The following is a 14,214-nucleotide window of genomic DNA, read 5'->3' as shown; positions in this document are numbered from 1 at the left end:
AGTTTTTACGACTTGAATATGAAGTAGATTTTTTTTAGGACATCCATATTCGTAGGCTACACGATTATAAAATTACTGTGCCATCTCTAAGTGGCACACGTGTCCACACACACACACACACACACACACACACACACACACACACACACACACACACACACACACACACACACACACACACACACACACACACACACACACCCACACACACACACACACACACACACACACACACACACATAGTAGGATTAACCAACAGATTGTAAACAAGTGGTTGACAAAGCCCTCACACTCATTCACATTATCAAGCTAATAAACCTTAAATTAGCCAGCAGGTATGGGTACATAAATAAATAATTTCACTGACTTTAAAAGTCCAGGCCCCTCACATTCGCTTAACCTGTCCTCCATTCACTCACTTACCGACTGCCTTATTTACTTTCTTACTTATTCACTGACTGATAAAATGTACCTTTGCCAATAACTGCCAATCTTCTAATGCCCCAAATTACTAATGGGTGCTGAATAACCTGGACCTGAGCTCAAGATCAATCTGGGGGTCCCATCAACAAAATTGGCTGCTGGATAAATCTGAACTCGAGGAAGTGTGTGTGTTTGTGTGTGTCTGTGTGTGGTGTGTGCATATGCCGTGGGGGTGGTTAGGCTCTTCTATATTCCTCTGGTTATAATGTATTAGTTATACGCATCATGACAGTTTGTATTATGAAGATGTGTTCTCAATGACTTGTTCAAAGATGAAATAAATAAGTAAATGGGGTCTGTGATCAGTTAAGAGGGAAGGAGCCCAATCAGACAACTACTTTAGATAAGAACTTTAAGAGCTTATTTGGCTACAAATGGAGCCAATGCTATTACATGTTGCTGCACTTTTCAGTACTGCACTTATCAGCAGTAACTGGCAAATATAAATCAATAATACAGTGCTCTTTGTTACGAAAACAACTACGATGCTGTGCATATTGCAAGAGCAACTTAGTGCTAAGTGCTACTAACAAGCTAGTGTGGCACAACAATATCCTGGTACTGGGTACTGTCTGACATCTTTTCCCCTTCATTTCAAATGACAGCTGTACGCTGAAGGTCAGCTGTATAAGGCAGAGACACTTGCTACATTCTAAAAAGGCACCCTATTCCTCCCTATGGGCCCTGGTCTAAATTAGTGCATTATAAAGGGAATAGGGTGCCATTTGGAATGCAGACACTGTAGAAACAAGAGGCATCTAATGCCAACCGCAAACTAAACCCAGCACTATCAGAGATGGGTTACTTTTGTACACCTTAGGACTTATTATGCATTTATGTAACTTGGCCCGGGAGAGATGGAGAACTTACTTTACACCTTGCTTTCAGCGGTGCTGCTATGAGAGACTTCTCATCATCAGTATGTACAGCTACATGGCACAGCCCACATCAGCTAACCACTTCAGTGTTGTGGGCGCCGCATGTCAACATACAGGCCTGGACTAGTAAGCCACGTGGGCTCACTTCAGCAAACACTCCAGTGCCGAAATACTTCACGATCTAACTTACACAGTTGCGTAACGCCACGCCGATGCGGCATTTAAGTGTGACGGTGTTAGCGTGTTATCTCTGGCAAATGCCAATGTGAGACCATTTTCCACTTCTGATTTTGCAATCTTTCCCACTTTGCCGCAGGTGGAGAAAGGAAACAGTATCGTTCCTGTACACATTCCTGAATAATTAAACAAGGAGAATGATAGGGGTGGGGGTGGGATACAACAATCGGCATGTTCCATATAGATTTTCTTATGTTCTGACCACGACAGTCGGCAGCACCTGACTGATTCGGCTCGGAGACAGCTGAGCCAAATGGCGAAACAACACCCCCCCCCCCCCAACTCTAACTCTCTCTCTCTCTGCCTGAATTAGCATAAACAGGCGTATGAACTCTACGCTAGCTAGCACACTCACTCGCAAAGCCCCTGCGGATTGATAGCCCGGCAGGCTCGATGGGCTCTTAGTCTTTCTCCCTCTCTCTTTCTCTCTCTCCTCCCTCTCCTCTGTAACGTTGATTGACAGGAGGGGGAGTCAAGCCGACAGGCCTCCAGGGAGGAAGCTGACACGTAAAGAAGAGCCCTTGTCATATCAAAGCGGCACACGTCACACCGTTACTTACTCACACACGCACTTCAAACCTCATCATGTCTCCTCACGGACGAAGGGACGGGATTCAGTTTTTCAGGTGGGTCTGAGACTAATTGAAAATTAACAAGGGCTGAATAGGCACCGGGCTTTTTTCAACAGCGGCTTTATTTAGCAAGGGTGAACAACAAACGCCCCAAAGAAAAGCCGGGGGGATAAATAAAGATAGCCTACATATCGGTTCAAAGACCATCATTCATCTTCAAATTGCTGGAAAGATGAGAGCGATAATACTTTTGTGATCCGTTTACTTTGAGATAAATCTTTGCTCGTTAAGGAAAAGAACACCCTGGATTGAATATGGCTGTCTATTTATAACCTCTAAATCCGGGACTAAATCTTCCCAACAGGATAGTTTGATAAAACCCTGTTATTTAAGTAAATTCCTAAGTAAAGTCCTTGATGAATTAAGGTTGCTCAGACACCCAATGGTTCAAATGCCCACTCTATGTATGAGTAACAACTCCTTATAGATATGACGATTGTTACAATGGCTCAGTGGGTTAGAGCATGCTGCTGGCAATACCAGAGGGGTATACTACGAATCTAGCTAGATCTACTCAGGCTTTTCTGAAATTAGCAAGCAGTTATCTTCACATTCCATCTCAGGCTTCATCCATGTTACGAAGGTAGACTTTGGTTGTGCACCCGCCGCTTACTTGACCGCTCGAGCCGGGCTTGTAACTGCGTGTTGGTGCCTCACTGCTTCCACTGAGCCGGGAAAGGGAGGTGGTGGGTAGGTTAGTGGGAGATGAGGTGGCCGCCACACGTTAGACCCACTCACGTTTGTTTGAGTCGGAGCGCTGCTGAGCTGAGGTTTCCCGTGGTCACCCAAGGGGATACACTCACTCTGCAGTCGGCGGTTCTCTCAGACCTAGTGCATGACAAGGCATCAGCAAGCGGGGCCTCACTGTGCTGCACCGGCAAGTCACTTTGGATGTTAAAATTTACTGCAGCCTGAGCCAAACTTCAGTTTTAATCCTCCATTTTTGGGGATGGCTGTAGGCTTGAATAAAATCAGGGCTAAGTAGACCAGGTCGCTGAACGTTTAAAACGCCTTTTTTGTTGTTGAAGCTACTCTTTTTTTACGATTCTTTCTCTCCTTTAAATCTTTTATCACTCTCTCCCTCTGTACAGACAGGTGCAGAAGGCTTTGTTGGCCCCCTGACTTTCTCATGCATATTTGAGGCATTCATTTTTAGATATACTTATGTTCTTACCCCTAAAAAGCCTACTAGATTTTCTCACCAAAAAGCCCTCAAGTCGAATCTTCACAACAATACCATTCCGGCCATATCATTCAACACACCCTCATCCCTAAATGCATCCACACAAGCTTAGTGAGAAGTTATACTTCTGTGGAGGAGGTGTTTCGAGATGGTCTCACAGAACCATGTTTGTTTATGTCACAAAGTAGCAAGGCCTCAAAATCCCAGGTCATGTCAACAGAGTAAATCTGAACACCAGAAATTAATGTTTCCTTTTACTTACCAGAAAAATGGAATGAAAGACATGGTAGAGAGAGAAAATTAGAGAGAAAGGGAGGATGATAAAAGCCCTCTTCTGACTGGAGCAAGGAACCAGACACACTATCAATAAAACAAACCCCAGCTTCTCCCTCACTTCTCACTGGCTTGTTTTGTTTTTCGCTCCATCCATCGCCCAAAGTTTAAACAAAAGCCTGGAACGGCTGTCAAAAGCATTATAGCATATTGATGGCGCAACCTTCACCGTGCCATACCCGCGAAGTATCACTGATCAATAGTCTCTCAGTGCATGAGGCCAGGCTAGCTAGAGGCTCAAATACAGATCTAAGATATAAACCTCTAGATGGGAGGGAGATGCCAGGCTGTCACCGCTAACAGCCTCATACTTTACGGCCAGGCCCACAATTCAAACCGAGAGGCCAGTTCTAGGAAAATTTGAATTGCGTAAAGAAGGAAAGCAATTTGCTAATCTGTTGACTGGCCAAAATGTAGGTGCGTTCAATGCTATTCTATGGGTTTAGCGCTTAGCTAATGTTGATGGTGATGGATAACATTGGCAGGAGTGGTGAGGAAGGAATAGCTATGATATGAATACTTAGTGACTTAATTTAGTGATCTCCATTTTCAGAAAACCTGATCATTCCTGAGTCGGATAACATATGGTGTATGTTACCTACATGTCGACTCAATGACACTGGGCTGTGGGGCTGGACTCATAAGGGTCCTAGTTCAATCAATTGTAGATAAAGGAAACTGCACTGCGGATTTAATCTCAGTGTTTACGCTGTCGGGCCAAGAACTTAGACTGTGATGGTCTTTGGCCTATATCACAGACTGGGGAAAGGTGAATTCACTCCCCACAAGGAAACAGAGAGCCATGCTGTGGTCACACAGACAGTGCTGCTGGCTTCTGCTGGTTGACACCATCTTGCTCAGGTCCAGATTAGCATAAAATTGGGTATTTGGCATTTGAGCCTGAAAATACAGTATAGCATGCTAATAGGGTAACATTTACATCATTTTTTTTTTGGTTAGAAAATGACATAAGCAGTTGATGGCATTGGTTTGTTTAACAAATTCAAAGTGTGAATTGCAGTCTCTCGTTGCCCATATAGTGCTTTAGAAGTAATGAAACAAGTACATTTGTAATTTGGCTGAACTATACATTTAAGTTGCCCATAGACCAAGCTGTGATAGTAGCATTTAGTATGCACAGCTAAATTGACACATAAGAATATATCTACTTCAGAAAGAATTTGCATAACCGCCCTTAGCTGCCGTGAGTCAAACAGGGGCCTTTTAGACATCCTGGGGTGAGATTATTTATCCGTTTTGCCTGCAATAACGATATGCTATTGGTGAGGCAGTGTAGTTTGTAACCACAGGCAGTTCACAGCTCCAGTTCACGAATCGTCCTCACTTACTCATTTTCAATGAGTTCAAATGATAATTTACTTAAAAATATAAAAATTGGCAAATGTTCGATGTTTTCAAACTTCAAAAAGGGTTTGTATTTGAGACTAACCCCCATCCCACCCCATCTGTTGTGTAGCTCCATCCAGCTATCACTTGAACTCTGAGTATGCAGTGGGTTGATTTGGGTGAGACTTGGCAACAACCTCTGATCCCCACAGAAAAGTATCAAGGCTAGAAGCACCTCACGAGTCATGTCACCTTTCAGGAAGTGATACCAATGCTCTGCCTTACGGTAGTAGGCTAGTAGGCTATCAATCAAGACCAGTCATCTAATTGCTGAGGGTGGAGTGAGCGGGGGCGGGATGTTACTTTGCAAACCAATCAGGCCAATGGCAAAATCATCATGTAGGAAAGTCCAATACTTACCAGTGAAGACCAGAAGTCTGGGGGGTGGCGGAGGTGGGGGCGGGGGCGGCAGGGGAGGGTAGGGTCTACATTGGCACGCCAGCTGGCAGCTCTCACCCGCCCTTTCTGCCACGTTCCGCGCACATGAACTCTGGGGCTCTCCCTGAGTGAACTGCACAGCAGACGGAGAGAGAGTGGGAGAGGGAGAGAGAGAGAGTGGGAGAGGGAGAGAGAGTCGGAGAGGGAGAGAGTGGGAGAGGGAGAGAGAGTGGGAGAGGGAGAGAGAGGGAGAGAAAGAGTGGGAGAGGGAGAGAGAGGGAGAGAGAATTCAAGCCAATTGGTAGGGCAACACCATAGTATAGCCGTGCTTATTTAACAAAAATAGTAATTAGTAAGTATTACGTAATTACCATATCACCATTTCATTCGTAAGTAAAATGTAAGTAAATAGTAGCTAACAGGTGGACTGTTAAATTAAGGGTATCTATTGTCCTGGCTAGTCTAGGACTGGATAGCGTGGATGGATGGGAGCCGGTGGAAAGGGGGAGGAATCTCTTATGACGGTCAAGAATATGTATTTGGTGCCCTGGTTGGTGAGAATTCCACAAAATGCATACTTAAGATGGGTGCACTATAAAAGGTGCTTGGTGAAAGTCTACACACCCCTTGCACTGTTTTCACATTTTTCTGCCTTAAAATGAAATCTAAAAAGGGATTACAATTTATTTTCTCTATGTATCTACACAAACTGCTGCACATTTTTAATGTGAAAGTAAAATTATATACATTTGTCTTAATTAATACAACATTTAAAACGAAGATGTCTTGATTGCATATGTCTTCACACCACAGAGTAAATACTTGGTGAAAGCACCTTCGGCAGCCATTGCAGATTTTACCAAATCTACACAACTCTTATTAGGGAAACATAGAATTATTGTTTTTGTCAAAACAAAAAACTCTCCTGCTGGTGACAAGCATACACATAAAACGATGCTGCCAACACAATACTTGAAAATACAGAGGGTTTCACAACATTTCATTAACTCCACATTACTGGCCTGTATGACAAGGTGAAAAGAAGGAAGCCGGTGTTAAAGAATCCATTCCAAATCATCCATTATGTTTGCAACAAGGCCCTTCAGTAATACTGCAAGATAACATGACAAATAAATATTTGTTTGTCTTAAATTGAAAACTTCAGGTTTGGGTCAAATCCAATACAACAAATCACAGATGTGTATCTTCAAGTATTGTTGTGACAGCGTCATGTTATGGGTATGCTTGTCACCGGCAGGTACTGGGGAGTTTGTCAGGATCAAAGTAAATATGAAAGGAGCAAAGCAAAGCAAAAAGTTACAGGAAAACTTGCCCCAGTCTTCTGAACACATAACCTAGTTTTATTTTTCAGCAGAACAATTACATACAGTACATTTAAATACCAAAGGCACACCAGAATGCCTTTTCAAGAAGTGTTGAGTGTTCCTGAGTGGTCCAGTCTCAGTCCTGGCTTGAATCTGCTTGACAATCAGAGATGAGGCTTGAATATTGCTGTCCATCAATGATTCCCAACTAAATTTACTGAGCTTGAGCAATTTTGACAAAAACAATGGATATACAGTATGTTTCCCTAAGTTGTAGAAAGTTGGTAGAATCTTATTCATGATGTTTCACAGCTGTAATTGCTGGCAGAGGTGCTTCCACCAAGTTTTCACTCTGTTGTGTGAAGACATGCGCAATCAAGACATCTTCGGCGTATTTTTATTAGTTAAGATACAGTACATTTCTATAATGTTTCTTTCACTTTGAAAATGTTGAGCAGGTTGTGTAGGTATGTATGAAAAAAAATCTAATTCAATTCCTTTTTAGATACAGCTTCAAGGAAGGAAAATGTGAAAACTGTGCAATGGGTGTGTAGACTTTCACTAGGCACTGTACACTACAATTACATGATGCTAGCATACCAACTTGTTTACACACAGTACCCAGTACTTGGGTCCTGGATTCTGGACCCAAGGTAGTTACCAGAACTTGCTTAGCCCAGGATGTGTTTGGATAAAAATGATGCTTAACAACGCAGATCAGGGTACCCTAGTACCAAGACCCTCGATTTCCACTTTTCTAATGAGTGAAAACGAGTCTAGGAAATAGGACAAAATGGGAGAGACTAGTGCCCTTTTCACACGGAGCCAAGCCGTACAGAACTGAGCTATACTGTGCTTACCTGGTCGTATATCAGTGACTTGCAGTCAGGGTAGGCAGTACTTACCCAGTAATAATCTAATATGAAAAGCTGTTAAGAAAGAAATATATAAACAAAATTGTCATTCTTTTTTGTTATCTATTGTTTTTTTTCTCAACAATTATGGTGTTTTTTTGCTCAAAATCTCATCCTTGGATAACCTTTCCATGCATTCAAATCCATTCAATCGTTGACACTGTAACAATCGTCGTAATCCTCCTCCTCCTCGGACGAGGAGGAGAGGCGAGAAGGATCAGACCAATATGCAGAGTGGTTAGTGTCCATGATATTTTAATGAAAACAGACTGAACACTTAACATACAAAAAACAACAAACGTGACAAACCGCAAACAGTCCCGTGTGGTGCTAACACAGACACGCGATACAACCACCCACAAAACACACGTGAAACCCCGGCTGCCTTAGTATGATTCTCAATCAGGGACAAACGATCTACAGCTGCCTCTGATTGAGAATCATACCAGGCCGAACACAAAACCCCAACATAGAAAAACACACATAGACAACCCACCCCAACTCACGCCCTGACCAACTAAATAAATAAAAGAAAAAGGAACAATAGGTCTGGAACGTGACAGACACGCGCGGCAGTTCCTGACTCCAGTCACTGTTAATGGACAGGGTTAGCATATAGGCACCTATAGGCGTCGCTGCTTTGCGGCTTTGAACAGAGCTTGAAGTAGCTTCATTTGTTGCAGGCGAACAGTGAGCAGCCGAACAGTGAGTACTGGACTTTCCACTTGTCTAAAACATAATTACCAAATAATACTTTTTACCCAGACTTTTACACATCTTGGACCTTTACAGTGCATTCGGAAAGTATTCAGACCCCTTCACCTTTTCCACATTTTGTTACATTACAGCCGTATTCTAAAATTGTTCCTCATCAATCTACACATAATACCCCATAATGACAAAGCGAAAAACTGTTTTTTTGCAAATTTAGAAAACATTTAAAACAGAAATACTTATTTACATAAGTATTAGGAACCTTTGCTATGAGACTTGAAATTGAGCTCAGGTGCAACCTGCTTCCATTGATCGTCCTTGAGATGTTTCTACAACTTGATTGGAGTCCACCTGTGGTAAACTCAATTGATTGGACATGATTTGGAAAGGCACACACCTGTCTATATAAGGTCCCACAGTTGACAGTGCATGTCAGAGCCAAAAACCAAGCCATGTGGTCGAAGGAATTGTCCGTAGACCTCTGAGACAGGATTGTGTCGATCCACAGATCTGGGGAAGGGTACCAAAAAATGTCTGCAGCATTGAAGGTCCCCAAGAACAAAGTGGCCTCCATCATTCTTAAATGGAAGAAGTTTGGAACCACCAAGACTCTTCCTAGAGCTGGCCGCCCAGCCAAACTGAGCAATCAGGGGAGAAGGGCCTTGGTCAGGGAGGTGACCAAGAACCCAATGGTAACTCTGACAGAGCTCCAGAGTTCCTCTGTGGATATGGGAGAACCTTCCAGAAGGACAACCATCTATGCAGCACTCCACCAATCAGGCCTTTATGGTAGAGTGGTGAGATGGAAGCCACTCTTCAGTAAAAGGCACATGACAGCCCGCTTGGAGTTTTCCAAAAGGCACCTAAAGGACTCTCAGATCATGAGAACCCAGATTCTCTGGTCTGATGAAACCAAGATTGAACTCTTTGGCCTGAATGCCAAGCATGTCTGGAGGAAACCAGGCACCGCTCATCACCTGGCCAATTTCATCCCTACGGTGAAGCATGGTGGTGGCAGCATCAGCCGTTTTTAAATGGCAGGCACTGGGAGACTAGTCAGGATCGAGGGAAAGATGACCGGAGCAAATTACAGAGAGATCCTTGATGAAAACCTGCTACAGAGTGCTCACCTTCCAACAGGACAATGACCCTAAGCACACAGCCAAGACAACACAGGAATGGCTTAGGGACAAGTCTCTGAATGTCCTTGAGTGGACCAGCCAGAGCCCAGACTTGAACCCAATCGAACATCTCTGGAGACCTGAAAATAGCTGTGCAGCGACGCTCCCCATCCAATCTGATAGAGCTTGAGAGGATCTGCAGAGACGAATATGAGAAACTCCCCAAATACAGGTGTGCCAACCTTGTAGCGTCATACCAAAGAATACTTGAGGCTGTAATTGTTGCCAAAGGTGCTTCAACAAAGTACTGAGTAAATGGTCTGAATACTTACGTTAATGTTATATTTTGTTTTTTGCTCAAATTTCTTGAAACTTGTTTTTGCTTTGTCATTATGGGGTATTGTGTGTAGATTGATGAGGGAAAAAACAATTTAAACAATTTTAGAATAAGGTTGTATCGTAACAAAATGTGGAAAAAGTGAAGGGGTCTCAATACTTTCCTAATGCACTGTACTTTCGCTTTGTGGACGTAATGGGCATGGGGCTTCTCCCGCCACTCAATGCGGGCCCGGGCCTTGGCGTTGACAAGATTAATGCAACAAACTACAAGGATTCTACGTGCGTGGCTGCATGGGCCGCACTCGCGCTGGAGGAGTCTGCTCTCCGACAGGCTGGACGCCCTAATGGATGGTAGAGTTGCACGGTACACCAAAACTCCAGTACTTTTTCAGATACTAGAACATGAAAAAACGGTTTGGTACTGGAATTGTTGTTACTTTCGGTACTTCTGTCAAATGTGTCACACGTCGTCTACTGATTGAGAGAAGATCAGATCTGTCTATCAGCGCAGCATTGCTTGCTTTAGCCTGCCATGAGGAACCACTGAACTCACTTGGAGTCTGGGCTGCATCACCATTTATGTCATACTGCACAGAAGTTAACACACTTGAATAATCTTCAAGATCATCTTTGCTCAAGCCTGGAATGTGTGTGAATGACCTCATGGGTCTTAAAGAGAAGGCGCGCACTTATATAAAATAAGAGATTGCTTCTTCTATGCAAATGATGTTGCTCAGAACAATAAAATAAGTCCCAAATGAAAGGTAAACAGATTGTTTTGCATATTTCGACTCATGAAATCAGCCAAAACAAGCTCAAGAACTCAATGCATGCAAACACTCCTATTCAATACGCATTCACCTGTATTGTGAATAGGCCTAGGCTACATCTTGATTTACCCAGTTTATCAATAGAGATTTACCCTTCAAATAAATTATAACCATTATGTTGTTATGTAGTTAGGTTTGTTAAAAAAAAATGTATTGTATGATTGTATAATTGATTCATTAATGCATGCATAAAAATAATTCAATGTAATGATATTGAACTGAAAGGGTCTGTCTGGATCAAGTGCCATTCTGTGACTTTGGCTATTACGCCTTCTCTTTTTGCCGTGGTATCGTTTTCATATCATTTAGGTATCAGGTATCGTGATGGTATTGATTATCGTGCTGCTAAACCTGGTATCGGTATCGAAGTCCAAATTCTGGTATAGTGTGAGCTGCGTGGGAGAACTGTGCTACCAGCTACTGTTTGTGTGTCTGTGACTTTTTATGTCAGTGTGACAATGAAACCGAAGGAGACCTTGGGGATGCATCTCCCACACGACCATGGGCCCTCAGTGTGCATGCAGAATAAAATAATGGACATGGGGTTCTGCTGTGACTTCTACAACGCTGTCACAGAGACGTTCACCCTGAAGGACAGACAAATGGACTACGGTACAGTAGGCTAAATGCATTTTCCTTAACAATTTGCGGGTTAGACTACTGTTGAATGAACATTAGAAAAGACAACATCCCTTTGATACATTTGATTTATCAAGCTAGAATTTAATTTTGCTTAGAATTTCAATTTTTTTATTTTAAACTGTATTTTTCAGTCATTTCAATTGTTGATATGGAAATTTCGTTATAACCTTTTACTATGTGTGTGGGTGTAATAATATTTCACATAATAATATTATTGTGTGTGTGTGCATGCGCGTGCGCGTGTGTGTGTGTGTGTGTGTGTGTGTGTGTGTGTGTGTGTGTGTGTGTGTGTGTGTGTGTATGTGTGTGTGTGTGTGTGTGTGTGTGTGTGTGTGTGTGTGTGTGTGTGTGCAGTGCAGTGCAATGGAAGATTTATAAATCCATTGTGAAAGGCTATGGAGTTTGCATTGCTAACTATTCGGGTGAAATGCGTCCATATATTGGTCTTTTAGGGCCACATATTGGTTGTAACTGTGGATGCTACATCGGTCTATGGCTGAGCTGAGTTGAGCAGTGTGTCATTTTGTTGGAAGATATGAAATATTCCACAATCTGTGGCTACGTTGCTATTTACATTTGGTGATTTACATTTTTTTATATTTCAGTTATTAGCCCATGTCACTCTGGTGAAGCTATCTGTTGTATGGTGAACTTGGGCTTCACCAGGGTTTATTTGTGAGTAAATCTGGCTTTGATAATAGCCAGTGCCTATCCAGCCACCGACCACACCGCACGTCACTGTCGTACATCAACCAAAAATGTATGCACTGGCATTGGATAAAAGCACCTGCTAAATAGCATTCTCTATATTATTACATTATATTATAACCATAGTTGCTGGAACTGCACCATTTGAAAATAAACAGAACAGTATGGTTTGCGTCGTCATGATAGTATGAAAAGGGTATAAGATACCAAAGGCTCCATCCAGTATCTGAGACAGACGGTACTATGTGAAAAGACCCTAAGTCAGACTCTGATGGCGTTTCATTAGTATCCATAGGGCCCACTGTAGGAGATCCCATCCTCAGTGCCAGGCAGCCATGTGGCCAGCTTTCCACCACAGATGAGACTCCCACCTGAACCCCAAGGACTCAGACTCTCTGTTACACACTCATGCACACATTCTCAATCCCTCACACACACATCTGCACACAGATATGCCCGGCAACCACCCAAATACTTAGTCCCTCACACACATGCATGCATGCACAACATACACTCCATCACAGTTCACACACATGCATGCACACAGGAACACATACACACACACACACACACACTCTCGCTCTTCACACACTAATGATCGAGAGAAGAGATTCCCACCCACCACCCACTGAGGAGAGAAGAAAAAGGCTAAGGGCTTGTCTAAGAGAATGCCCACCCCCACTCCCTCCCTCCCCCACCCCCCAAAGGTGAACCCTGACACTGCCTCCCCCAGCAGTGAGCCTGGTGGGCAGCCCCGTGGAACGGGAGAGGAGAGCGGAGCGCTGGAGAGCTCAGGGGCTCTGGAGTAGAGATCTAGTGCATGGTGGGTAGCAAAGCTCTTTGCCTGGGACACTTGAAGCTGAAGCTCCCTCCTGCACCCACGCCTCTAAGTGAGAGCCTAGCATTAGCCACGCGCCCAGTTGGATGCGGCGTCTAAACGCATTAGCTCTTTCGCCACTGATCCAAATTAAAATACAATCGCCCGCACCCCTTCCCCCGCATTGTGCTTGTCATAACTGTACACAGGAGCTAGGTATTCTACCAACGTGACCATTCTACCGGGTATCAAACTTGGATTGTCCTCGTAAATTATCCTTTGTTAGCACGCTGAGTTTATGCCTAGGCATTAGCTCAGAGGCTAACAGGTCTCAAAGAATGTTACCTGTCACATAGTTTAGGAACACAGGATGCTGCTGAGGGGAGGACAGCTCATAATAATGTGAATGGCATGGCATCAAATACATGGAAACCATGTGTTTGATGTATTTGATACCATCCTGCCTACTCTTCTTCAGTCATTACCACAAGCCTATCCTCCCCAATTAAGGTGCCACCAACCTCCTGTGTTCAGGAACCACCTCTGTTACACATCCTACATAGCATGATACCAGGGAACTTGTAACAATGGTATAGTGTGTATGTGTGTCTGAGAGAGAGAGAGAGAGAGAGAGAGAGAGAGAGAGAGAGAGAGAGAGAGAGAGAGAGAGAGAGAGAGAGAGAGAGAGAGAGAGAGAGAGAGAGAGAGAGAGAGAGAGGCAATTAAATAATAATTAACACATGGCTCAATGGCCAATTTGGTCAAGTATACATAAGCATATTTTGTCTTGTCCAGCAACCCCTCTCTACAGTGCCTATACTCTCTCACCCACCCACTCCCTCTCTCACAAACACCAAACACAGGCACTAACTCAAGAATGCATGCACCCTCACTTACACATGTTATGCATACACATTTCCAATTTACTCAGTGAGACAGTGGAGTTGCATCATCAATCAACTGACATGAATTACTTCCAGATTATCAACTCCAAAAATTGGTGCCATGATAAGTGGCAGTCAACTGTAAAGCGACTATACTTTAACCACTGATGCAGAGTATCTTGTCAGTACAATGTACCCACTCATTTCATGGTGCATGAACCGATAACTTGGCAATTTACCATAATTATTCCCATTACACAAACCCCCTTCCCAACATCACATAGACAAAGCTTAGTGGTATAGGAATGGTGCGTAAACTAGTATGGTGTGCTACAATAGAAAACGTAATTAACCCACCTGGAAAAAAAGTAAAAACGACGTTAGAAAGC

The 14,214-nt window shown here is 43.3% G+C and overlaps 1 protein-coding gene across 1 annotated transcript in view; it reads right to left on the bottom strand.

The window, feature by feature from the left end:
- Positions 1 to 10,521, bottom strand: part of prima1 (proline rich membrane anchor 1) — a 65,804-nt gene extending 55,283 nt beyond the window's left edge. The window contains exons 1-2 of the mRNA XM_038968058.1: positions 10,498 to 10,521; positions 5,514 to 5,664 (exon numbers count right to left, since the gene is read on the bottom strand). Of these exons, the coding sequence (XP_038823986.1) occupies positions 5,514 to 5,664; positions 10,498 to 10,521 (175 nt within the window). The remainder of the gene's footprint in view (positions 1 to 5,513; positions 5,665 to 10,497) is intronic.
- Between the last annotated feature and the right edge of the window lie 3,693 nt (positions 10,522 to 14,214).

This window comes from Salvelinus namaycush, chromosome 29, assembly GCF_016432855.1.
Source record: "Salvelinus namaycush isolate Seneca chromosome 29, SaNama_1.0, whole genome shotgun sequence".
Lineage (NCBI taxonomy): Eukaryota > Metazoa > Chordata > Actinopteri > Salmoniformes > Salmonidae > Salvelinus > Salvelinus namaycush.
This window is presented reverse-complemented; position numbering and strand designations above follow the sequence as displayed.